At 46.9% G+C, this 24,794-nt stretch overlaps 3 protein-coding genes across 7 annotated transcripts in view; 1 reads left to right on the top strand and 2 right to left on the bottom strand.

Moving 5' to 3' along the window:
* The first annotated feature begins 450 nt into the window (after positions 1–450).
* On the top strand, positions 451–23,892 carry eif5b (eukaryotic translation initiation factor 5B). 2 transcript variants are annotated; one of them, XR_004694912.2, is made up of 27 exons: positions 451–619; positions 2,640–2,753; positions 3,044–3,107; positions 3,207–3,377; positions 3,691–4,186; positions 4,268–4,401; positions 4,474–4,551; positions 4,625–4,775; positions 5,105–5,200; positions 5,267–5,353; positions 5,434–5,493; positions 5,602–5,885; positions 5,973–6,080; positions 6,173–6,283; positions 6,367–6,434; positions 6,512–6,653; positions 6,766–6,897; positions 7,073–7,255; positions 7,332–7,493; positions 7,722–7,853; positions 7,953–8,084; positions 8,167–8,243; positions 8,367–8,531; positions 8,622–8,760; positions 9,056–9,217; positions 9,716–9,886; positions 23,842–23,892. XR_004694912.2 is itself a non-coding variant. In XM_035150768.2 (26 exons), exons 1-26 carry the CDS (start codon positions 585–587, stop codon positions 9,821–9,823), a joined length of 3,591 nt encoding a protein of 1,196 aa, XP_035006659.1. In that variant the 5' UTR covers positions 451–584; the 3' UTR covers positions 9,824–10,449. The 2 variants fall into 2 exon arrangements, 1 of the variants encoding a protein (XP_035006659.1); XM_035150768.2 differs by lacking the exon at positions 23,842–23,892 and having other exon boundaries at positions 9,716–10,449.
* bco1l (beta-carotene oxygenase 1, like) lies at positions 10,378–15,144 on the bottom strand. The gene is made up of 11 exons (XM_047339081.1): positions 14,975–15,144; positions 14,503–14,631; positions 14,271–14,400; positions 13,748–13,895; positions 13,510–13,657; positions 12,624–12,844; positions 12,028–12,294; positions 11,807–11,912; positions 11,641–11,735; positions 11,106–11,217; positions 10,378–11,018 (listed from the first exon to the last, which is right to left on the bottom strand). The coding sequence occupies exons 1-11, from the start codon at positions 15,036–15,038 to the stop codon at positions 10,864–10,866; spliced, it is 1,575 nt and encodes a 524-aa protein (XP_047195037.1). The 5' UTR covers positions 15,039–15,144; the 3' UTR covers positions 10,378–10,863.
* Positions 16,321–24,794, bottom strand: part of LOC118103632 (kalirin) — a 29,661-nt gene continuing 21,187 nt past the window's right edge. For 2 of the 4 annotated variants that reach the window (XM_035150764.2, XM_035150766.2), the window contains 16 exons: positions 23,786–23,836; positions 23,596–23,699; positions 23,296–23,424; positions 23,060–23,173; positions 22,804–22,874; positions 22,657–22,723; positions 22,293–22,396; positions 22,125–22,194; positions 21,457–21,543; positions 20,969–21,061; positions 20,806–20,856; positions 20,460–20,537; positions 20,188–20,373; positions 19,938–20,109; positions 19,477–19,622; positions 16,321–19,394 (listed from right to left, as the gene is read on the bottom strand). In XM_035150764.2, coding sequence (XP_035006655.2) covers positions 19,209–19,394; positions 19,477–19,622; positions 19,938–20,109; positions 20,188–20,373; positions 20,460–20,537; positions 20,806–20,856; positions 20,969–21,061; positions 21,457–21,543; positions 22,125–22,194; positions 22,293–22,396; positions 22,657–22,723; positions 22,804–22,874; positions 23,060–23,173; positions 23,296–23,424; positions 23,596–23,699; positions 23,786–23,836 — 1,709 coding nt within the window. In that variant the 3' untranslated portion in view covers positions 16,321–19,208. The remainder of the gene's footprint in view (positions 19,395–19,476; positions 19,623–19,937; positions 20,110–20,187; positions 20,374–20,459; positions 20,538–20,805; positions 20,857–20,968; positions 21,062–21,456; positions 21,544–22,124; positions 22,195–22,292; positions 22,397–22,656; positions 22,724–22,803; positions 22,875–23,059; positions 23,174–23,295; positions 23,425–23,595; positions 23,700–23,785; positions 23,837–24,794) is intronic. The other 2 variants (XM_035150765.2, XM_035150767.2) reach the window with 2 other exon arrangements.

Here is a 24,794-nt window from a genome sequence, read left to right as displayed (position 1 = left end):
TCATATTTTATTCAGATAAATATATAAATGATTATAAAGTCTGGTCGTTTTTTTTCTCTCAACTATCACGAGATTTTTACTTTTTACGAGAAAAACTGGGAATCTACAATAATTATTTCAGAATAAAAGCACTTGTTACCATGGTGAAAATGAAATGAAATCGATATGTATTTGTTATCGATCAGATATTAGGGCAGTGTTCCTGAAGACAGAGGTGTCACTCTGCTGTAACTTCCTGGAACCCGACGCTGTGATATTGTTCTGTTTGCTCAATAATGAATTTTAATATTTTAAAGTTTCAGATTTAAAGCTAATGTAACATCGCTTCTTTGAATATTAAAACTGTATTTAGTAAACACATGTTTGATAGTGATATCACGTGGTTTGATTTGTAAAAACAGTGAAACGTCACACGGGTCTAAATATCAGCTGTGTGAAGGGACGGTGCAGGAAACGCAGCGGAGTGAGCCCTCGGCAGCGTCTGTCCGCCTGTGGACGATCTGTGCTGTGGCGGAGCAGCTAACCGGCTAAGCTAACCCAGCGCGGCTAACCGGAGCAGCTACCCGGAGCAGCGCAGCGGCAGGATGGGGAAGAAACAGAAGAAGTCCGGGGAGGACAGGTAGTGCACACACCGGCTTCCCGCTCACCGCACCGGGGCACACTCACACCGGCACGGGGGCAGCGTCCCGGCCGCGCCAGAGCCGCGCTAGAGCCGCACGAACCGGCCAGCTCCCCCGCTGCTGCCCGGGTTAGCTTAGCGGCGCTAGCAGGAGCTAACCACGCGTCAGCGGCAGCGTGAGTCCGGCTGAAGGGTTAAAATGGACCTGGGGTTAAATGAACCAGGCTACAGCCAGGACTGACCCGGTCCGACCCGGGTTAACCTCTGCTCGTGTACACGTGTGGGCTCAGTAGCGTTAGCTTGGTGAAGCTTAGCGTTAGCATCAGTCAGCTCTGCAGCCGGAGGACAGCCTCTTTAACCCGGGTTAAACTGAGGGAGGAGAGCTAAGCTAACTTAGCCTGGGTCTGTTCTGTCTGTCTCCACCCGTCTGTCATTCCTGTCTGTGTCTGTCTCTCTCTGTCTTTGTCTGTCTGTCTCACCTGTCTGTCCCACCTGTCTGTCTCTCTCTGTCTCCACCTCTCTGTCTCCCCTGTCTGTCTCTCTCTGTCTCACCTGTCTGTCTCCACCTGTCTGTCTCTCTGTCTCCACCCGTCTGTCTCCACCTCTCTGTCTCACCTGCCTGTCTCTCTCTGTCTCCCTCGTCTGTCTCTCTGTCTCCACCTCTCTGTCTCACCTGCCTGTCTCTCTCTGTCTCCCCTGTCTGTCTCTCTGTCTCCACCTGTCTGTCTCTCTTCACCTGTCTGTCTCTCTCTGTCTGTCTCTCTGTCTCCCTGCCTGTCTCCCTGTCTGTCTCTCTGTCTCCCCTGTCTCGTCTTCTCTCTGTCTCCTCCTGTCTGCCTGCTCTCTCTCTGTCTCCCCTGTCTGTCTCTCTGTCTCCCCTGCCTGTCTCCCCTTTCTCCCTCGTCTGTCTCTTTGTCTCTGTCTCTCTGTCTCCCCTGCCTGTCTCCCCTGTCTCCCTCGTCTGTCTCTGTCTCAGGAGACAAACAGATCTCAAATCAGGGCCGTGAGGTTTTCACTGTTGATTTTCTGGTGATGACTCATCGTCACATTCTTCACTTGATATAATATTTATAACAAGTATTTCAAATAAAATGTTTAATATGCACAGATTCAGGAAATGAGATCAAAACATTAGCAGCTTGTTTCAAACAGAGAAACTTCATTAGTAACTAGAGGGACGAGTTAGTTACTGATTACTTCTCTGTGAGTTCAGGAGTTGGTCAGATGGGAAATAAAGAGAACGCACAGTCGGCACATTGTCATTGGTTCATATTGTTCTGTGAGAGACAGAGAGAGAGGAGAGAAAGGACAAGAGGAGACAGAGAGAGACAAAGAGGAGACAGAGAGGGAGAGACAAAGAGAGAGAGACAAAGAGAGAGAGAGGAGAGACAGGACAAAGAGAGAGAGACAGAGAGGGAGAGACAAAGAGAGAGAGAGACAGAAATAAAGAGAGAGATAGAGACACAGGGACAAAGAGAGAGAGACAGAGAAACAGGGAGAGACAGAAATAAAGAGAGGAGACAGAGAGAACAAAGAGAGAGACAGAAATAAAGAGAGAGACAGAGAGAGACAAGAGAGAGACAGAAATAAGAGATAGGGACAAAGAGAGAGAGGGAGAGACAGAAATAAAGAGAGATAGAGACACAGGGACAAAGAGAGGGAGACAGAGAAAGAGAGACAGAAATAAAGAGAGAGACAGAGAGAGACAGAAATAAAGAGAGAGAGGGACAAAGAGAGAGAGACAGGAGAGAGACAAAATAAAGAGAGAGATAGAGACACAGGGACAAAGAGAGACAGAGACACAGAGAGAAACCGAGACAGAGAGAGACAAAGAGAGAGAGAGAGAGAGAGAGACAAAGAGAGAGAGAGAGAGAGAGAGGGAGAGAGACAAAGAGAGAGAGAGAGAGAATCCTGCTTGTTCTGCTCATGTCTCTCGACCTCAGTGTCACAGCTGAGCTGTTCAGCTGCTGCTGATTGATTGATTGATTGATTGATTGATTGATGATGTCATTGTGTCCAGTGCCAAAGACGACGACCTCGACGCTCTGGCGGCTGAGATCGAAGGAGCTGGAGCCTCAAAGGAGTCGAAAGGGAAGAAGAACAAGAAGAAGGGAGCAAAGAAAGACGACTTCGAGTACGGCCTCTTCGTCATGTTTCCTCCTTCTCCTCCTCCTCCTCTTCCTCTCCCCATGGAACCTTTCTTCCTCTTCTTCTCCTCCTCACTTGTCTTCCTCCCTCACACCTTCATTATGTCCTCCTCCTCCTCATATTCTTGATCCATCTCCTCTTCCTCCTCTCCATCCTCTCCTTCCTCCTCCTCTCCCTCACCTTCACAAGTATCCTCCTTCTCCTCTTCCTCCTCCTTTCTCTGATCTTCATCATGCCTCCTCCTCTCTAACTCTGGTCTGGTTTCTCCTCCTGCAGTGAGGAAGACATCCTGAAGGAGTTGGAGGAGTTGTCTCTGCAGACTCAGGAAGGAAAAGCAAAGGTACCGTCAGGAGGAGGAGGAGTCACATGATCTTCATCTGAACAAATTCAATTCGAACGTCCTTGTGTTTTGTTAACGCCGTCGTCGCTTCCTCCTCAGCAACCAGACGCCACAGAGGAGGCGGAGGTCATCGAGCCTCCAAAACCAGAGAAGAAGAAGACGAGGAAGGGGAAGAAGGGAGGGGCCAGCCCCGAGGATGAGGAGCAGGGTGATGAAGGTGAAGGTCGGGCGGATGGAGAGAAGAACGGAGAACAGAAGGACAAGAAGAAGGTGAGAGAGATTTGAACCTGTCACACAAAGTTTCACCTTTGTCTGTATGTAGTGACAGTGATAGCACCACCTACTGGCAACAGGAAGTAAGCCTCGTTTTACAACTTTAATTTGATTGACATTGCATTTCCCCGTGTGGTCGCACTTGATGGCGTGGACCGTAATGTGTGATTAGTGGGCGTGGTCCAGCGCCGCACGGCGGATGCATGAAGAGAAGTTTCTCCTTCCTGCGATGCACAAAACGCAACAAGGAGCCGTTTCCTGTTTCGTGTTGAGAGGAACATGAAGGTTTAACTTCTCTTTGCTCCTCCAGACGCCTCCTGCTGCTCCTCCCTCCGACTCCGACGACGACAGCGGCTCACGTTCTCGTGTCAAAACCAAAGGAGGAAAGAAAGGAGCCAAAAAAACTTCAGTGTCCGATGATGAGGAGGACGAAGATGTGACAAGAGGAGGTGGAGGAGGAGGAGGTGGAAAGGACGAAGAGTCGGAGGACGACGAGGAGTTAACCACCAGGAGAGAGAAGAAGAAGAAAAACAAAGGCAAGGCGGAGAGCGAGGACGAGGAGGACGGAGGAGGCGAGGGCTTCAAGATGAAGACGGCGGCGCAGAAGAAGGCGGAGAAGAAGGAGAGGGACAAGAAGAAGAAGGAGGAGGAGAGGATGAAGCAGAAGAAGCTCAAAGAGAAGGAGAGCGCCGTGGAGGATAAAAAAGAGCCAGAGAAGAAGGCGACAGAGGACACGCCCCCTCAGGTCACGCCTCCTGAAGCAGCAGCGGCGGAGGAGCAGGAAGAGGCGGAGCCAGCAGGAGAGGGTACGATGGACTCAGATGCGTTTTAATTGGCTGATATTTCCTGATAATCCATTAACATTTTCTCTCTTTCTTTGTCTGCAGATGAGGCCGAGGGCGACAAGAAGAAGAAAGACAAGAAGAAGAAGAAAGGAGAGAAGGAGGAGAAGGAGAAGAAGAAGGGACCCAGCAAGGCCACAGTGAAGGCCATGCAGGAGGCTCTGGCCCAGATGAAAGAGGTGGGTGCATTCTGGGAAATGTAGTCACTAAAGACTGTTTGATGTCAGAGAATAAACCTGATGTTGTTGTAGGAGGAAGAACAAGCGAAGAGAGAAGAGGAGGAGCAGCTGAAGAGGCTGGAGGAGCTGGAGATACAACGACAGGAGCAGGTAAAACACCTCGTCCTCCGCTTGTCTTCGATTACCCATCAGCCCCCTCTCTGACCCTGTACTTCCTCGTCAGGAGCGTCTGGAGCTGGAGCGAAAGGAGAAGAAGAAGCAGAAGGAGAAGGAGAGGAAGGAGCGACTGAAGAAGGAGGGGAAGCTGTTGACGAAAGCTCAGAAAGAAGCTCGAGCTCGAGCCGAGGCCACGCTGAAGCTGCTGCAGGCTCAGGGTCAGAGGGCGTCCACCAATCACATCGCAGATACTAGCGAGCTGATTGGTCGTTCAAGATCATCACAATCTTAATTAAAACAGGATTTAAATTTCTAATGAACTGTCAAAGTAAAATTTATAAAAATAGAACGGATGCTTAAAATACATTTTAACACCAGTTTAGTTTTCAAACACTTTAAAGACATTTTTATTTTAGTTTGTCAATTTCTCTCATTTTGTTTTTATTTCCTCATATTCATCAATCAAGTGCTTTACAAAATAAAAGTCTTTACAACAATGACAGGACATTAAAGATCCAATGATCACAGATTCTTTTGACTTCTTCAGGTATTGAAGTTCCAACCAAAGACTCCGGGCCAAAGAAGAAACCAGTTTACAGAGACAAGAAGAAGAAGAAGATCGTCATCACGCCGACACCTGAAGGTAAAACACCGCCGCTGCTCATTTCCTCCGTCACAGAGACGAGTAACAAACCAAACTTCTTTCCAGAAACATCAGAGGTAACATCACAGACGCCAGAGACTCCAGAGCCTGTTGCCAAGGAGACGGTGGCTGAGACGCCGGCTGCAGAGCCAGGTGAGACTCGGGTGTAAGACAGGAGGAGGAGGAGGAGGAGCTCAGATCTGATTGGTTGTCCTGTTTGTCTTTGGGTTCAGAGGTGAAACCAGACGCTGCTGTCGACGACTGGGAGGCCATCGCCAGCGACGAGGAGAAAGGTGAGGAGAGGCGGGAGAAACAAACGCACCAGAGCCAATCAGAGGTCACCTGAGATACAGTCGCCTATTTACACACATGTGACATAAAGAACACGTGTTTTCTATCAGAGCTGAAGAAAGTTCACATCGAGGTGAAGGAGGACACCGCGGCACCTCCTCAGCCGGCAGGCAGCGAGGAGGACGAAGACGAGGAGGATGAGGAAGACGAGGAGGAAGAAGATGATGATGAGGAGAGCGACGGTGGTGAGGAGAAGGAGTCGACGACGGCGACGAGGCCGACAACAACTCAGGGTAAGAAGAAGGAGAGCGAGGACGAGAGCACCGAGAGCGAGGACGACGACGGCAGGACGAAGGAGGAGCGACTGTACGACCGAGCTAAGAGGAGAATAGAGGTGAGAGACGTCGAAAACTCAGGAGGAGGGAGACCTCCTCTCTCTTTCCCCGTCTCTGACTGAACGGCTCTGTGTGTGTCTCCATAGAAACGGAGGGCGGAGAACATCAGGAACATCGACTTGGACAGGCTGAGGGCGCCGGTGGTGTGTGTGCTCGGACACGTGGACACGGGGAAGACCAAGATCCTGGACAAGGTAACGTTTACTGACCGTTTACACCCTGCTCACTGTTTCTTTACAGTTGTCTACTGTTTACTAACTGTGTGTGTGTGTGCGTGCGTGTGCAGCTGCGACACACTAACGTCCAGGACGGTGAAGCCGGAGGAATCACTCAGCAGATCGGAGCCACAAACGTCCCGAAGGAGACGATCGAGGACCAGACAAGGATGGTTAAAAATGTACGACAACTCCCACTCCCACACAAACATACACACACAAACAAACACACAGAGTGAAATTAACCTGAGTTGTGTTTGTGTAGTTCGAAAAAGAAAGCATCCGGATCCCTGGCATGTTGATCATCGACACACCAGGACACGAGTCCTTCAGGTAACGACCTGAAAACCCTGGAGTCACTGGAACAGTCAGGTATTACAGCTGGTAACTCCGCCTCTTTGTTTCCATAGTAACCTGAGGAACAGAGGAAGTTCCCTGTGCGATATCGCCATCCTGGTGGTGGACATCATGCACGGCCTGGAGCCTCAGACCCTCGAGTCCATCAACCTGCTGAAGGAGAAGAAGTGCCCGTTCATTGTCGCCCTCAACAAGGTGCGCCGCACGTTATCCGCCAGCCGTGTCCCACCGTTTCCTGTTCTCTCCTTCCTGTTCTCTCCTTCCTGTTCTCTCCTTCCTGTTCTGACTGCGTTGTTGTGGTCACCAGGTCGACCGTCTGTACGACTGGAAGAAGAGTCCGGAAACCGACGTGGTGATCACGCTGAAGAAGCAGAAGAAGAACACGAAGGACGAGTTTGACGAGAGAGCGAAGGCCGTCATCTTGGAGTTCGCTCAGCAGGTGACCGCTGTGACATCATCACTCAGTGACAGTGATAAAACAACTCTTTACTCTATTTTTCTTAATATCATAATTGTATCGTCTGCAAAGAAATATTCCAAACTGGTTCTAACATTGATCCCTGAGGAACACCAGAAGTTATTGTTTATATTTGTGGTCTGTTTCTGTTCCTCAGGGTCTGAATGCCGCCTTGTTCTACGAGAACAAAGATCCCCGCACGTTTGTGTCGATGGTTCCCACCTCGGCCCACAGCGGCGACGGAATGGGAAACCTCATCGCGCTGCTGGTCGAGCTCACCCAGACCATGTTAGCTCGGCGGCTAGCGCACTGTGACGAGCTGCGAGCGCAGGTCATGGAGGTGCGTCCTGATGTTTTCCCTTTCGACTCCTCGGTGCGAGTGGACACAGCTAACGATGGTTTCTCTGTGCGCTCAGGTCAAAGCTCTGCCGGGGATGGGGACGACGATAGACGTCATCCTGATTAACGGCTGTCTGCGGGAGGGACAGACCATCATCGTCCCGGGGGTGGAAGGACCAATCATAACGCAGATCAGAGGCTTGCTGCTGCCTCCGCCTCTGAAGGAGCTCAGAGTCAAGGTAAACCACCATAACAGGACTTTCATAATAAAAGCAGGAGTTTTCCAAAATAAAACCCTAATCTCCCTATGAATGACTTAATTAATTTATTAATAATCTGATTTAAAATGTTGTTTATAAGTTATAACAAGGCAACTGAGTTCAGCGTATTACTGAGTTTGTCTTTAATTTGTAAAGAAACTAAGTGTGTGTGTGTTTCTGTGCTTGTGTGTTTCTGTGTGTGTGTAGAACCAGTACGAGAAGCACAAGGAGGTGTCGACGTCTCAGGGGGTGAAGATTCTGGGTAAAGACCTGGAGAAGACGTTGGCAGGTCTCTCCCTGCTGGTGGCTCACAAGGATGACGAGATCCCCGTGCTCAGGGTAACGTACACACACTCACACACACTCACACACACACACACACACACACACACTCACACACAGTGTTGAGGAGGTGCACTGACTGCTGCTGGTTTTCAGGATGAACTCGTCCGAGAGTTGAAACAAACCCTGAGCTCCATCAAGCTGGAGGAGAAAGGAGTTTACGTCCAGGCCTCGACACTCGGCTCGCTGGAGGCTCTGCTCGAGTACCTGCGCACATCCAAAGTCCCCGTGAGTTCCTGTCGCACTTTTACTCTGAAATCTAACAGGAAGCAGAGCCTAGAGAACTGACCTTTGACCCGTTTGTGCGCAGTACGCTGGGATCAACATCGGTCCGGTTCATAAGAAGGATGTGATGAGGGCGTCAGCGATGCTGGAACACGACACCCAGTATGTCTCTACGGTCTATGACATCACCACATTAACAATAACAAACGCTCAATAACATGTTGAATCCGTCTCAGGCTTCGTCAATGTGTCCCCGGGACCTGACGTCTGATGGTTTGTTCACAGATACGCTGTGATCCTGGCGTTTGACGTGAAGGTGGAGAGGGAGAGTCAGGAAATGGCCGACAGCCTCGGAGTTCGTATCTTCTGGGCTGAGATCATCTACCACCTGTTCGACGCCTTCACCAAGTTCAGAGAGGATTATAAGAAGGCCAAGCAGGAGGAGTTCAAGTAGGAAACCCTGAGGTGCACGAGGTCTAATCACGTCTACTGTTGGGTTTGTGATTCAGGACGTGTCTTTGTCATCACGTGTGTTTTCAGGCACATTGCCGTGTTTCCTGTGAAGATACGAATTCTTCCTCAGTTCATCTTCAACTCCAGAGATCCCATCGTGATGGGGGTGATGGTGGATGCCGGCGTCCTGAAACAGGGGACGCCGATCTGCGTCCCCAGCAAAGGGGTGAGACGCACTTAAAGACGGAGTTTAGTTTATTTTGACTTTATCACGGTGACGGTTTGAGTTATAATCCATCAATCGCACTTCTTACAAAGTAACACAGAATCTTTACAGAATAAAAGTCAGAATTATAAAGTTTTCAAGTTGATTAATGGAAGAAACCGTCAAAAACAACCTGGATGATAATCACCAGATTGTGTGACAGATCAGATTATTGTCTTGTGTGTTACATTGTTAATATTATGAATAGAATTCCAGACTATTGAGCGTTGATGTTTACCTGCGACGTGTGTTGAAGTTCGTGGACATCGGTGTGGTGACGAGCATCGAGATGAACCACAAGTCCGTGGACACGGCGAAGAAAGGCCAAGAGATCTGCATCAAGATCGAGCCCATTCCCGGGGAGTCCCCCAAGATGTTCGGCCGCCATTTTGAAGCCACCGACATGCTCGTCAGCAAGGTAAGGCCCCGCCCACTGAGGAGGGGCTAAATCTTCCTCTTTTTTAATGGGGATGAAGCTGTAAGTTTGTTTGTGTTGATGAAGCGTCACTAGAAAGGTTCCAGAGAGGAAACGCGTGATTTCAGAGTCAGGTAGTTTGTCCTCGACAGGAAAAGGACTTTTTAGACAACGAGACAGGAAGAAGGAAAGTGAGACGAGAAGGAAGAGAAAGGACAATAAAATGTCAGAAAAACATCAGACTCGTGGACAAAGACGTTTATGTGACTTTTTTTTATTTCTAGTTTGAGCTCAGCTTGGAAAAATATAATATATTTTCATATTTTAGTTTTATTGAAATAAAATAAAAATGTATAGTTTCGGATGTGTAGATGTAACAAGTGTTGATTTCTGTCCATTTCAGATTAAAATACTTCTTTAAATGTTATTTTAAACGTAATGACTTGATTATTGAGAGAATCGTAAGTTTTGTTCGCAGACGTCAGTGTTTCCGTGTTTCAGATCACGCGGGCGTCGATCGACGCTCTGAAGAACTGGTTCAGAGACGAGATGCAGAGGACCGACTGGCAGCTGATCGTCGAGCTAAAGAAGACGTTCGAGATCATCTGAGGGACCTGACACACAGACACACACAGACAGACACACACAGACGCACACACACAGACACACACACACTTTCTCCCTCAGACGACCAGACAACAAATACTAAACAAAGAAACGACAAGAACTGAAAAAAGACGTGAAAGTGTTTTTCTGTGAGAAACAAACAGTTTTTTCCACTGTTGTAAACAGTGCTAGTTTGGACATTTCTCACACACACACACACACACACACACACAGTATTCCAACGTGCCTGTTCTTCAGCAACAACGTTGTGTTTATTATTTTTTCTTCTCTGCTCTGATTCGTGGCTACTCCCCGTGTCCCAGGCTCCGCCCCCTCCTCCCCAGACTGATGCTACCGACAAGTCAGGAGCCGGCGCTCAGCCGAACAAGGTGCATTATGGGATTGTACTGAGCAGCACCAGGGCTGAAGGAGGGAAAACATCTCATTTTCTTTTTGTCCTGTTCACAAAACACCAAATCATCGAAGCAGCAGCAGCGACGGTGTCGACGTTCAAGACGTTAAGTTGTCGGCCATGTTGGGTCGATGGGGGGGGGGTGAACAACAGAGAAGATTTTAAACAGTTTCTGCTGCAACTGCTGATGTAATAAATTCCCATGATTCTGATGAAACGTAGTTTGAGTTTTCAGTTCCGAACGTCTCACATCAGCGTGAATGGAAGATTCCAATCATTTGATTTGAAGTGAATCTAGATTTACACTCGATGGATGAGGACACGTGTTAGAAATGATTCTGTTCACTTTATTGTCTCATATAAAAAAACATCTCTGCAATAAAACAAATATCAGAAAATTAAACAATGTTAGTTTTGGTGAGAACCGTAGAAAGATGGAAACAGAATTTTTGAATTTATTGTAGGATCTCACTTTCAATAGGTTTGTGATTTAAAAAGACAAATAAAAATAAATCCTGTGCAGAGATGAAGTAAAAAGAGAAAGAGGCTCATGTCTGAAAGTCAATTCAAAGTAAAACATTACAGAATGTACATCAGAGAATAAATAATATCGTAGCCGACGTGTTGGTGGTCAAACGGCGGCGGAGATGAAATGTCCGTGAAGGTCCATGTGGACGTTGGCGGGGATGGAGGCTCGGGCGATTTCCTCAAAGTTTTTGGCGTTGAGGATGAGCATGAACGGAGAAATGTTTGGATCTGGAGAGATGACGGAGGACAGGATCACTCCTGAAGAGAGAAAGAGAACCGGAGATTAAAGGTCGTTTCCACCCTGAAGGTTAAAGCTGTTGGTTGTAACCAGGTAGTGAAACTCACCGTCGTCCTCCTCCGCGGCTCCTGGAGACGCCACGAACACCGGCTCTGAGGGGAAGCAGTTGTCCTGCGTCCACTCGATGTGTTCCCGGGTGACGATGTCCACCTTGGCGAGCTGTCGGACGACAATTAGAAGTGAGCTGGTTCTGTTCAGCTCGTCCAGACTGAACAAGTCATCGCTGGGTTTCGTTCTGTTTGTCCAACGGATCCGTCAAGAAGAGGCTGCAGCTCATCAGGATTTAACCAAACAGAAATAAATAAAGAAATAAACCTATTTCGATGTATGTTATTGTTGAATTGTCTGCGATTATTCAGGGTTTGGGAAAAGACTTATCCTCAGGGAACCTCGAATGTCTCCAAAGAGCTGCTCCTTGTGGGAACTGTTGGTTTCTCTAATGTTTAAGGTCTTGACCTTCGATGCAAAGAGCTTTGAGATAATGTAACTTATGATTTGACGCTACACAAGTAAAGTTGGACTGAATTGTCCAGACCACAGGTGAATGTGACGGAGGAAGTGGACGTGTTGCAGGTGTCTCACCTTGTTGGGATGAGCAGACCACTCCACCCTGGAGCCGTAGAAGTATCTGTACTTTTTAGTGTTGTAGCTGTAGTTGATTCCCGGCAGCTCCAGACCTGAGAAGGAATCAGACACGTTAGATCGTGGAAGTGAAGCTCAGATCGAAGCTGCTCAGTTGGTGGCGAACCTTTGAAAATGTTGTCGGGCTGACAGAAGACGGATCCGTCCTCCTGCACCACCGCCTGGGCCGTCGTGTCCCTCAGCGTCACCAGGTTTGTTCCTCTGGGAGATTCCTGCAAAACCAGTCAACACAAACTCCTCATGAAGACGTGAAATTCAGAAGACGACAAACTGAAATCCTCCGCTCACGCTGTCGGCTCGTACGTCGTAGGCGACCTCGAACCGTACCTTGTGGACGCTGAGCGGCAGCACGAATCTCTGGCAGGTCGGTGGACTGAAGCCCTCGTTGCTCTGGGAGAAGCTGCTGGCTTCTTGTGTCAGGTTCTGTATGTAGAACATGTCGTACAGGCTGTTGTCTTTGTAGCTGATCATGTCGAACACCACATGGTCGTCGTCCTCGTAGGCGTTGATGTGGTGGAAGACCACCAGGGCGTCGCTATAGAAACGGGTTTTAACCGCCCTTCCTGTCTTTCTGTTGATGACGTGAAACAGCGTCTGGGAAAGAAACGAAAGACGATTTCTTTTTTGACAATTTGACCATTTGTTGTAACTAAGAGCCGCGTGTTCTAAGATCTATTATTATTTAAGAATCATTTATCAAGTCAAACAAACGTGATATTTTAGTTTGTCTTTCTGCATAATGACCAAAAAAATTGCAACTCCAAACAAAAATATAAGGGACAGAGAATTGAACCCTGAGGAACGCCACAAGTAATGACTGTTACTTTGTTCTGGAGGTGTAATGCCCACTAATGTAAAACAATGTTTACTGTCACCTGCCGCTGGGAACGAGTATTAATAAACATCGCTGTGGGGAGACTTACGATGTCGTCCTTGTCGAATTTGAGGCAGCTCCCCCAGTTGACGCCTCTGAAGTAGGCGGTGGCCAGTCTGACGATGTCCAGCTTGAACGGCTGCTCCACGAAGACGATGTAGTTCTCGGTCATGCCGAAACTGTGGAAGTAGCTCGGGAACAGAGTGGATCGGAAGGGAATGGAACCAACCTTCTGCAGTTTGCTCAACGCCGGATTGTGACGCTCGTCATCTGAACCTGAGAACTCGGTCTTGTGAGTATCAGTCTTTATTATGATCACATGGGAAACAGTGAGAATAAAGGACAGGATGAAGGAATCTCTGGTTTTCTTTTCACAATAAGAGTTTTGATCCTAAGACTTTCTGGTGTAAGAATAATGACGAGTTCTCCTGTGTTGTATTTTCTTAATATTTAACCTGAAAAGGGGAAGTGAGATATCCTGCTGACATAACACTTCTATAGAGTCAGTACATCCAGTGACCTTTGACCCAGATTACCGTAATCGTCTGCCACGCCACCATTTTACTTCCACGCCACGGTTCGCCTTGGCATCGCTCAGCTGGTTCCATCGTAAATCAATTACACTCTGTGCTGATAACACGCAGACCCGACTCATTTAGATAATAACTTTATTGCTGCAATATAGTTTTTACCCTGTTAAAAGGTTTTTTTAGTAGTTTTACTCTTGTTGAGGGTTAAGGGCAGAAGATGTCACACCTTGTTAAAGCCCTATGAGACAAATTGTGATTTGTGAATATGGGCTATACAAATAAAATTTGATTGATTGATTGATTGAATAAGAGAGAAGAAAGTTTCTGTGCTGCACGACTTTGATAAATTGGAGACAGACTCACTGTTCTGTGTCTGGACTCAAACCTGATAAACGACAAACGCACCTGAAGCGTCGGCTGGGACTTTGAAGATGACGTATTTCGGCGGGCCGAGGCCCATGATGGCGGTGCCCATGTTGTAGGTGTTGCCCTGGTCGTCGTAGTGAGGATGAGCCGTCGCCAGGTTCAGAGCGATGTGGTTTCTGTAGTTTATCTGGAAAGCGGCGAGATGGTTTTAGTTATCGTAGAAATGACGTGCGATGAGTCGTGAAGAGCTTTCAGGCGTCAGGTGGGACGAACTCACCCTGCCGACAGTTTCCAGAGTCACCGGGTCGATCTGGTTCATGTAGTTGACCTCGGAGGAGGCGTAGTAGTCCCGACCGTAACGAATGATGTTGATCAAGTTGTTGTCCGTGAAGTCGGGGATGACGTTGCAGAGGTGCGTGAACGCCCTGCGAGAAGAACAAGGTCCTGATCATTAGTTAAGGTCGAGAGCTGGAGACATGTCTGGACCTGGAGACATCTCTGGACCTAGAGACATCTCTGGACCTAGAGACATCTCTGGACCTGGAGACATGTCTGGACCTGGAGACATCTCTGGACCTGGAGACATCTCTGGACCTGGAGACATCTCAGTCCATCGAGCTCTTCATCGATGGACTGAAACTGATCCTCATGCTTCACATCTCTGGACATTTGACCTGAAGCAGGTCTTCCACCACATGAGGGACTGAAGCAAACCTCAACCAGCAGTGATGCTCAGATCTTGAAGATGGGAAATGGTTTCTACGACACCAGGATGAAACTGGTGTTGCCGTGTTCTGTACCTGGAGAAGATGTTCTTGCAGGGATCTGGATAGATCATGGTTCCGAACTCCGAGACGACGATTCTGTCGGCCTTGATGTTTCTTTTGTAGGTGTCGCTCTTCAGAAACTTGCTCCTGTAAGTTACTTCACCTGAAACAACCACGACAGCACAAGACGTTCTCATCTCTCAAGGTAAGAATATGACATCATCACATTAGAGCTGTTATATTCATATCGATCCTGATGTGGTACCGTTGCAGAAGGTGAAGCTGTGGATGAGTGACAGGCCGTCGAACCAGTGGTTGTACTCTGAGCCGCCGACAGAGAACAGTCCCGGTCCGTTCCTGATCAGTGTCCCCTGCAGCCACGCCGGAATCGAACCTGCACATCAGCTGAGTCACTCTACAACCGTCATAAGTCCTGTTGTGGTTTAGTTATTATAATGATATCATACTTTATTAATGGAGAAATACATATTTAACTTTTCGTTTTGACTAATACTAATGTATAGATTATATATTATTAGTAATATCAAGTAAGATCACGTGAAATCATTTAGAATTTATAATAATCTTATATTTTTTATTATTATTATTAATAATATTCATTATTATTTGTGTAATGTTGCGTTAAAGTTAAGTAAAAATATCACAGCGTGAAAACAGTTTAATAACAATAATAATAATAACTTAGGATCTGCTTAAAGCTGGGGGGGGGGTCTCACCTTTCACCTCCGCTTCCACCGGCTCCGGAGTCTCGGACCCGTTCTTTCCAAATATCGACTGCATGTTTCTGCTCCTGGTTGATTCCCAGAGTTCCCAGCTCCTGCTGGTTGTCTGAAGACGCAGACGGACAGCAGCCGTCTCTAAGTCAACTTCTGTCTACGGGAGAATCTCCAGGGGTCAGGAAACTGAAGGTGGAACGTAAACTGAGTCCATTATATAATGGTGCTGCTGTGGACTTCACTCAAGTTTCAAAATAAAAGCCCGTGTGAGGAGGCGGTAGGTTCAGTTCAGACGCAGCTGAGCACGAATCCTTGAACCCAGATGAGATCCTGATTATCTGTGAAGTGACGATAAGACGCCGGGACATCCGTCCTGTTCACCACCAAACTGATGATCTGTACAACATTTCATTTATTTACATATATTCACATATATAACATCTAAATTCATCATTTACTGATCATCTTAAACAAAATACTCATTTGAACATGGAGAAGTATCTGCACATGTTTTGTTCATATACAAAATACCAATTACATAACTTTAAATTCATTTGTGTACAATGTTTTTAATATTTAAAATCTACTATTGATTTTCTCTATAAAATGTCAGAACATTTGGAAAATTCTGTCCAGCAGTTCAAACCTGAAAATACTCAAATATAGTTTAATAACTTCAGCTTCTAATATCTTATTTCAAACTCTGGGGTTACAAATGAAAATCATTGACACAATTATTTGATCATTAAAATAGTTTAAAGTTAAAATTGTCGAATGGTGGCAGCCTTTATTCTTATGCTTCATATTTTACAATTTATTTGGCATGAGTCTATATTTCTGCTCATATATAAATATATATTTTATGACATGACAGAAAAAAATCTGCAAGAACCACATTTTAGTTGAATAACAACATGTATTTGGTTCATATCTCTTATCTTGAAATGCTGCGTGAAAGTCGTCTTATTTCTGTGGACGTCAGAGCAGATACGAGGGTTTGAACTTCAGACTCGTCAGATTTGTGTAATTGGTTAAATTAGTTTATGACTTTACAGCGTCTGTTATCGGGTCAAGTTCCTGTGAATGAGTAACCGTACAAATACAAACACCATCGTCCACTTCTCTTTCTGATTAATAATGATATGATATTTATAATGATACGATATGATCACAAACACATGGGTTTACTCCAGAGAGAAATTCTCTATTTATTACTCTATTACATGTATTTACTGAACAAGGTGCATTAATGATGCAACATAGAAAATGTCCTGTTCGGTTTCAGCGACGTGTTTGTTCTGAAACTTCCTCCAAACGATCACAGATCAGAAAAGCACACGCGGCCATTTTGGATGAAAAATGAAGTTTATTACAAACAACGACAGAGAGCTGTTAGCAGTCAGTTAGCAGCTGTTAGTTCTGTACAAATAACACTGTTTGATTGGTTAGTTGAGTTCGCCGATCAGCCACGAGGCTAAGTCTCAAACAGCACCCTGCGCCCTCTGTAGTGCACTATTTTACACACTTGACCTTCCGTAGTACACGACTCTACAGCGTGTTCAGTGCACTGCTTTATATGCTACATCCTCTGTAGTGCACTACATCCCATCTTAAACCCTTAGTAGTGTGCTATTGTCCACCGTAGATCCGACTTAGTGCACTACCTTCCATTCTTAACTCGTAACAGTGCAGCACCCTCAGTAGTGACCTATCCACCTGAAACCTTCCTGCACCCTTCATAGGGCACCACCCTCCACCCTCCACCCTCCACAGTGCACTACACTCCACCTTTAAGTGCACAGTCACCCCCATGTGCCCTTCGCAGTGCACTAGCATCCCTCTGGTGCACTTCCAAGTTCACAGGTCGTGACTGTGCACAAGGTTTAATCGACACTTTTCTGTTTTCCGAGTCACGACACCGACACAAATTCATTCTGCGTTCCTAAAAGGTAGCGTTGGTTTCCAGCGTTCTCCTCCTGACGAACGCTGTGTCCACGTGATGTGGCGTCTTTGAGATTCTCCTGTTCATGATTAGTTGTTTGAGTTTGTCATGTGTGTGGTTCACAAAGTCACATTCGTACTTTAACACCCTGGACGGGGCTCCTTTAGTTTTTCAGGCACTTCTGTATTTTCTAGCGCCAAGTTGGAAAAATCTGAGCTTTTCAAATTAAAGCTTGGTTTTTGACGTGAACACACTTTTCATGTCGGGAAATGGAAATCGCTGTAATTTTCACATGACATGAATGCAGCATTAAACTAAACGTTTATACGACTGACGATCGACTCGCCGTGACGACAAGTCGGGAGAAGGAGAAGTCATTTAGCTCAAACCTGCAGTTTCTCGTGTGTGTTATCACTCGAGATGTTTTCGTGTTCACGCATCTTTACTTGTTGCTTCTACGGTAACATTTAATCTCTCTGAACAAAATGTGATACGTGAATCTTTCAATCAAATCCCGGTCTCTGCCAGTAGGGGGCGTTATGGTTTCTTGACTAAACAATCTTGGTGCTGTGCAGCTTTCGATCAGCCGCTGAATGGTTTTGTCTAATTTGAGTTTCCGAAGTCAAGAATGTTCTTCGCAGTTTAAGACACAGGATCCTGACGTGTAAAGATCTGTCGTGATAACACGTGTGAGAAACTCCAGCGTGTGTTGCCCTTAAAACCAAAGCTTATCGTCGCTTCAGAGATCCGACCTCACCAGCGCCACCTGAAGGTTACACCCTTCACGTGCACGACTTCCCACTTTGACGTAGCGCACTCGACAGGGTGCTCAGCTCCTTAAGGACCGGGGTGTTGTCTGAGAATGGCACCAGAGAAACAGAGAGAGAGAGAGACAGAGGTAGAGAGAGAGAGAGAGAGACAGGTAGAGAGTTTAGTAGAAACAGACGTCACAGTAGGTGGAGCTGCTGCCGTCTGTCTGACTGTCTGTCTGACGGACAGAGAGACAGGTCCAGTGTCCAGAGTTAGACCAGTCTTTTCTATTTACACACAGGAAATGCATAATCAGGAAATCCAAACTAACCAGAGCTGCACGCACCGCCATGACGGCTCCACTGCCGGTTGCTATGGTAACAGTGGAGGGGAGGGGGGCGGGATGGGATGGGGGTAGCTCTGGTTCACTAAAAAGACGCAAAGAACGTGTGTCACCGCAAACACAACGATTCGTCATGGCAACGCTACACCGGGACACCACCTAACGGTCCTTGGAAAACACACACTCACACTCACACACCTCTCACACACCCACACACACACCTCTACACACACACACACACACACACACACCCACACACACTCACACACTCTCTCTCTCTCACACACAAACATTTATATGACAAACAGTTTCTCTCATTTTTTTCTCTATTGAGGTGAAAAACAAACTCTATTATTCTTAGTTATCATCTTGTTAATCTTCGTCACCGTCGCAGTGATGTGTGTGTGGAGTGTGTGCGAGTGTCTCAGTCTGTTTATACACACTATTCACAGGATGACAGAGCTCACTTCCTATTGGCTGACGGCTCTTTTCGCCTCTTCTCTTCAAGGAGGCTTTCATTTTTTCATTGTCTCATGTTGCTAGGCAACAGCAGCTTCCCATAGTTTCAGTCTGTTGCTGTGTTGGTTGGTGATGATGATCATGTGATCTAGTTCCCACTGACCCACAGGAAACAGTTTGTGATGTCATCAGTGGGGGGTTCGGTCAATCGGGGCAGTAAACTGAAGGCCAACCTGACGGAGGCGTCTGATTGGACGAGGTGGGGGTGGAGGAGGGAGGGTGGAGTTTAACAGTACCTGCTGTGTGTGTGTGTGTGTGTGTGTGTGTGTGTGTGTGTGTGTGTGTGTGTGTGTGTGTGTGTGATCAGCGCACAAAGTTCTGAAAGTGGAGCCTGAAGGCGGCGACGTCTGTTTCCGACATGAGATTCATCTGAAGGACACAAAGTTTTATTCTCTATTAACTTCTCATGTGTGAATATTTCATTTTTCAAATTAAATTCAAAAGTTGAGTTTGTTAATGAAAGAAAATCTAACAAGCATTTTCTAAATGTAATAAATGAAATTCCTCACTGACGAGTTGACGTCGCCACCTTTAAGCTCCGCCTCTTTGGCCCTGTCGTGGTATGTGTGAGTTGTAAACTCTGACCCTGCTGTCAGTGTGTTTGTGTGTCAGTGTGTGTTTGTGTGTCAGTGTGTGTTTGTGTGTCAGTGTGTGTTTGTGTGTCAGTGTGTGTTTGTGTGTCAGTGTGTGTTGAGCACGCCGCGCGACACCCAGCCCTCGGCGGCCGGCGAGTCGCTGTTGGCCGGCCGGTAGACCAGACTCTGACCCTGCTGGTTGGACGCCAGAATCTGAACCTTCTCCCCCCGGAACACGGAGATCTCGTCCTCCCGCACGGCAGCGAAGTCCTGCAGCACCAGAACCAGCTCCTGATTGGACAGAGGTCATGATGTCACCAAAACAATCATCAGGGATCGCATCTGACTCTGATCCGAGCGTTCAATTCCAAACCTGGTCGTCCTGCTCGTTGTCAGGTTGAGGCTGAGGGCCGTGGCCGTTGGGCGTAGGCGGGGCTGAGGGCGGTCGCCCTGACGACAGAGGACGGGTCACAGAGATCCCGCCCTCTTTCCTCTGGTACTCGATGGGAGACTGAAGAGCTGGAAACAGATTGATGCAGATGGATTCAGGGAGACTCAGGAACTGAAAGAGGTTTAAGGAGATTGACCGTCCGACCTACGGACGTTTGAAGGAGGTCGGATGAGGAGTCAGATAAATCACAGGATGTGTGAGCAGGAGACTCAAGGGGGATTCACAGACTGTGAGGATTTGTGCGTTTGAAGGAGCCGTTGAAATAGGACAGCGTAGTCACGCCACTGTGACATCATCAGTGTTTCCTCCAGAGGACGCTCCCCGAGCCGAGACACAGCTCAAGTGACGTTTTATTTCTTCATGTAATTTGAGGACGTACTCACCAGACAAGAAGTTGTTCTGGGCGTCCAGCAGGGCGGCGATGGTCTCCACCCAGGTCATCTTGATGCTGGCCGAGGACGCCTGCAGCGTGAAGCGCTCCGCCGAGCCGCGAGACCACAGGACAAACTTACAGGGATCTCCGTCCACGCTGTCCTGCATCGCCAGGTAACTCACCTGGTGGAGGTCAAACATGAAGCTCAGTGTCAACAGGTCGGAGCCGGATCCTGAATCTAACTTTATCCACGGTCCCACCTTGATGCTGTTCTTGAACTGGTAGCCTGGGTTGTTGGAGCCTTTGCGTAGAAGTTCGCTGAAGATGATGATCTGCTCGAACAGGAAAACCCTGCGCTCTTTACTGCGAGACAACACGCCGCCGTCCTGCTCCCAGACACAGAAGGTCTCCTGCTGCAGGAGCTTCCCCTGAGACGTCAACTTCCCCTGGAGACAGGTGAGGACAGACAGGTGAGGACAGACAGGTTGTACATATACAGTGGTTGATCGTCTGCGTATAGATTCAGTTTCACCTCGTATCCCTGCAGTCGTCCCAGGTTCATCATGTCGTTGCAGCGTTTTGGAACCAATGACATCAGCTCCACCGCTTTCTGCACACACCACACACACACACACACACAGACACACACACACACACACAGACACACACACACACACACACACACACACACACACACAGACACACACACACACAGTCTTCAGGGTGATGATGCACCGTCCTTCATAACTCATTTAACGACATCATCTTCGCGACACGTCAGGTAGAAAACATTTTTTCTGTAAAAGTCACTGAAGAGAGAAACTTCTCCCTCACGACAGATGAAAGCAGCCAATCACAGCGCAGGACACGGAACTCACCTCACTCTCCTCACAGTCCAGTCCGGCCTTGGACGTGTACTTGAGAAAGTCCTGAGACACCAAGCAGAGTAGAGATGAAGATGATGAAGAAGATGAAGAAATAAACGTTTCATGATCAGCTGATGCGAGTCATGTGACTGGAGTCGGTGAAGTGACGACAAACCTTTAACAGCAGCTGATACTTTGTGATTCTCTGGACAGGTTTGATCAGATAATCACTGATGGACATCCTGCAGCTGATCTCATGCTGGATCTCCTGAGGATAGACACACAGACACACAAGCCTCATTATTGTGTTGTTTTACGTCAGAACGTTGTGTTGTTGTCCTGAACCCTGAGAATCGTGGCTCAAACAGCTGCAGAGGGAAACGTTCACGTTCCCACTGGAGCTTCAACGATTCGTCGTGAAATGATTCATCGATCTGCGACACTAAAACTGAACATGAAGAAGTCAAAGGGTTCAGTTCACGAGCATCTTCACTGTTTTCAACATGTTACTGAAGTTGAATATTTACTTTGGAAATAATTAGCAGATTAATCAATAATGAATCAATAATGAATCATGAACGCAGGTTAATTTAATTCATTTAAAGATACAGAACATTAGTCACTAAAACAGGAATAAACAGAAACAAGCGATAAACATTTTACCTCAAAGAAAGTCTCGTACTCGAAGACGATGAACTCTGACCTCGGCTTGTTCTGACAGTAAACCACGTACATGTGGAGGCGACGCTCCTACACACACACACACACACACACACACACACACACACACACACACACACACATCACAGTTAACTGACTCATCCTGGTCCTGATGCTGTTACCATGACAACCTTATTCCACCAGGCTGGAAACGTTCTTATGAACGAGATGAGGAACAACTTGAGGGACCAAACATGAACTGATTCGATTTCAGTAGTAGTGTAGTAATAACATAGTAGTGTAGTATTCATGTAGTAACATAATAGTGTAGTATTCATGTAGTAATAACATAGGAGTGTAGTATTCATGTAGTAATAACATAGGAGTGTAGTATTCATGTTGTAATAACATAGGAGTGTAGTATTCATGTAGTAGTAACAGGAGTGTAGTATTCATGTAGTAATAACATAGTAGTGTAGTATTCATGTAGTAATAACATAGAGTGTAGTTCTGAGTAATAACATATAGTGTAGTATTCATGTAGTAATAACATAGGAGTGTAGTATTCATGTAGTAATAACATAGTAGTGTAGTATTCATGTAGTAATAACATAGTAGTGTAGTATTCATGTAGTAATAACATAGTAGTGTAGTATTCATGTAGTACTCACGTGTCTGATGAAGAGGTCGGCCAACAGGTCGTGATTCTGAACGCAGCGCTCCAACTCAATCAGGAAGAAACTGAAACAGAAACACACACAGTCAGAGAGTGTGTGTGTGTGTGTGTGTGTGTGTGTGTGTGTGTGTGTGTGTGTGTGTTTATTTATACGTGCACGTACTCGCGGTGCCAGTCGTAGATCTGCTGGATGTTGCCAAAGACGATTTTGTCTTTTCCTCTCATCTCCTCTGGAATCCCTCTGACCTCCAGCCTGGACATGAAGCCCTGACACACACATGAACACATGAACACGTGAACACGTGAACACACAAACACACAAACACACAAACTAACAAGTCTAAAGCCTGCTGCTGCCCCCTACAGGACGCAGTGTTCACTACAGTCACAAATTGAAAGATCCTGATGATCATTTCATTCTGTGTGCAGATTTAAAGAAAGAATTGATATAATTCTATAGAAAAGAAAGAAAACATCATGTTGTCCGTTGGACATCTTGTGTCTTTCTGAACATTTGGACGTCTCACCTCGACAATCACACCCAGGTCCTTCACGTAGTCCTTCTCTGATTGGACCATCTCGTTCACCACAAACCTGGACAAACACACACAGTTCATTCATGTGTCCTCTGAACATATCTACATTTCTATCCATGTTTCTGGTGCGTGTCTCACATCCGTCCTCTCAGCGCTTTGTTTCTCTGCTCGGTGTCGGACTCGTTGGAGCCTTGATCTGAATCCAGAGCCTGACGAGACCGAAACATGACGAACCAGTTTGAAACCGTCTCAAGATTTAACACGTTTTTCATTCACTCACATTTTCCTCGATTACAGACAAGGAGACGACAAAGTGACTGAACCTCGACATCGTTTCAGATTCTTTCTCAGAAGCAACCGTCTACCCCCCCCCACTCTCCCTCCCCCCCGGTACCTCGGGGTTGTTGGGGTCTTTGATAATTTGCATGGGAGGTGGTAGAGGGGTGTGGCTTTCCTCCTCTGGCTCCTCCTCCCCTCCACTCTGCCCCGCCTCCTCCTTCCTCGATTTCTGCAGAAACGAAAAGAATCAAAAACAATGATCACACACAGACACACACACACACATGTCTTTAGTGTCCTCTGTGTGTGTGTGTGTGTGTGTGTGTGTGTGTGTGTGTGTTGATAGCTGACCGTCTGATTGCCCGTGAGGGGTGTGGTCACCTCTGGCCTGTTGTCCCGCCTCCTGGTTCTGATTGGCGGTTTCTTCTGTCCGTCAGCTTTACCTTGACTTAACCTCCGAACAGGACTCGTCAACCAGCGCTGTCAAAACACGTGGACATAAAACAGTCACCATACGACTGAGTAATAATAATAATACTTATAATTAATATTAATTTACTTCACGATTAATTCAATAATCATTGTACGTATTTTTAAAACTAATAATCCGTCTTCTTCTGCCCACAGAGCGACGGCGAGGACCAGCGTTACCTTCAGGGTGTTTCCGGTTCCAGAGCCGCTGCGTTTGGGCCCTGGAGAGCCCACAGCGCCCCCTGGAGCCCCGCCCACTCCGAACACTGTGGGGGAGGTGGCACCTGAGAAAGGTAAACACAAGGAGGGGGCAGTGATGAGTTGTGCACTACAGAATTCTGGGTAAATTCAGAGATGATTGTTGACTCACTGGTCGTCTGAGCGTGGAGAGCTGAACCTTCAGAGCTGTAGAGTCCAGAGTCTGTGGACACACACACACAGACACACACACACACACACACACACACACACACACACACACACACACACACACCGTCCTCCTCGTTATCGTCATGGTCACAACGTCGACTTTCATCGGAAGCTTTTCATCAAACTCATTTTTATGCGTATGTTCAATGAATTAACTTCCCAGTTGTCGTGACAACAATCTGTTTACGTGGATTCACCACTTTATTATATATATGATTAAAAGATGTCGTAAAAAACAAAAAATGATCACGAAAAATAAATGTGTGTGTGACTGTGTGTGTGTGTGTGACTGTGTGTGTGTGTGTGTGTGTGTGTGTGTGTGTGTGTCTGTGTGACTGTGTGTGTGTGTGTGTGTGACTGTGTGTGTGACTGTGTGTGTGTCTGTGTGTGTGTGTGTGTGTGACTGTGTGTGTGTGACTGTGTGTGTGTGTGTGTCTGTGTGTGACTGTGTGTGTGTGACTGTGTGTGTGTGTGTCTGTGTGTGACTGTGTGTGTGTGTGTGACTGTGTGTGTGTCTGTGTGTGTGTTTGTGTCTGTGTGTGTGTTTGTGTCTGTGTGTCTGTGTTAACGAAGCTTCAGTAAAGATGCAGAAAACCTGCAGGTCCTGTTCAACACAACCAAACATGATTAACATTCCTGCTACACGTGTGTCAGAAACTACATGTGTGTGTTAGTGCTGGTTAATGGTCGAGAGACACTGAAACAAACAGAGAGAGAGAGGGTCACCTTGTTCTATCACTCATTAACCAACACACACACACACACACACACACACACACACACACACACACACACACACACACACACACACACACACACACACACACACACACACACACACACACACACACACACACACACACACTCAATCTTTCTTCTTCTTCTTTCATTCTAACACCCACCTCGCTCGTCCTCTCTCTCTCCCACAATCCATCCCCAAACAGCAGAGC

Source organism: Hippoglossus stenolepis, chromosome 24 (assembly GCF_022539355.2).
Source record: "Hippoglossus stenolepis isolate QCI-W04-F060 chromosome 24, HSTE1.2, whole genome shotgun sequence".
NCBI classification, from domain to species: Eukaryota; Metazoa; Chordata; class Actinopteri; order Pleuronectiformes; family Pleuronectidae; genus Hippoglossus; species Hippoglossus stenolepis.
Note: the sequence above shows the minus strand (reverse complement) of the source record. Positions and strands in the feature narration are given on the sequence as shown.

Coding starts and splice junctions, on each gene's coding strand:
- eif5b (XM_035150768.2), top strand. CDS start 585: ATGGGGAAGAAACAGAAGAAGTCCGGGGAGGACAG. Junction 4,776..5,104: donor GAAGCTGCTGCAGGCTCAGG/GTCAGAGGGCGT, acceptor TGACTTCTTCAG/GTATTGAAGTTCCAACCAAA. Junction 6,654..6,765: donor TCATTGTCGCCCTCAACAAG/GTGCGCCGCACG, acceptor TGTGGTCACCAG/GTCGACCGTCTGTACGACTG.
- bco1l (XM_047339081.1), bottom strand. CDS start 15,038: ATGCAGTCGATATTTGGAAAGAACGGGTCCGAGACTCCGGAGCCGGTG. Junction 13,896..14,270: donor TGCAAGAACATCTTCTCCAG/GTACAGAACACG, acceptor TTCTTCTCGCAG/GGCGTTCACGCACCTCTGCA. Junction 13,658..13,747: donor CTCTGGAAACTGTCGGCAGG/GTGAGTTCGTCC, acceptor GCCGCTTTCCAG/ATAAACTACAGAAACCACAT.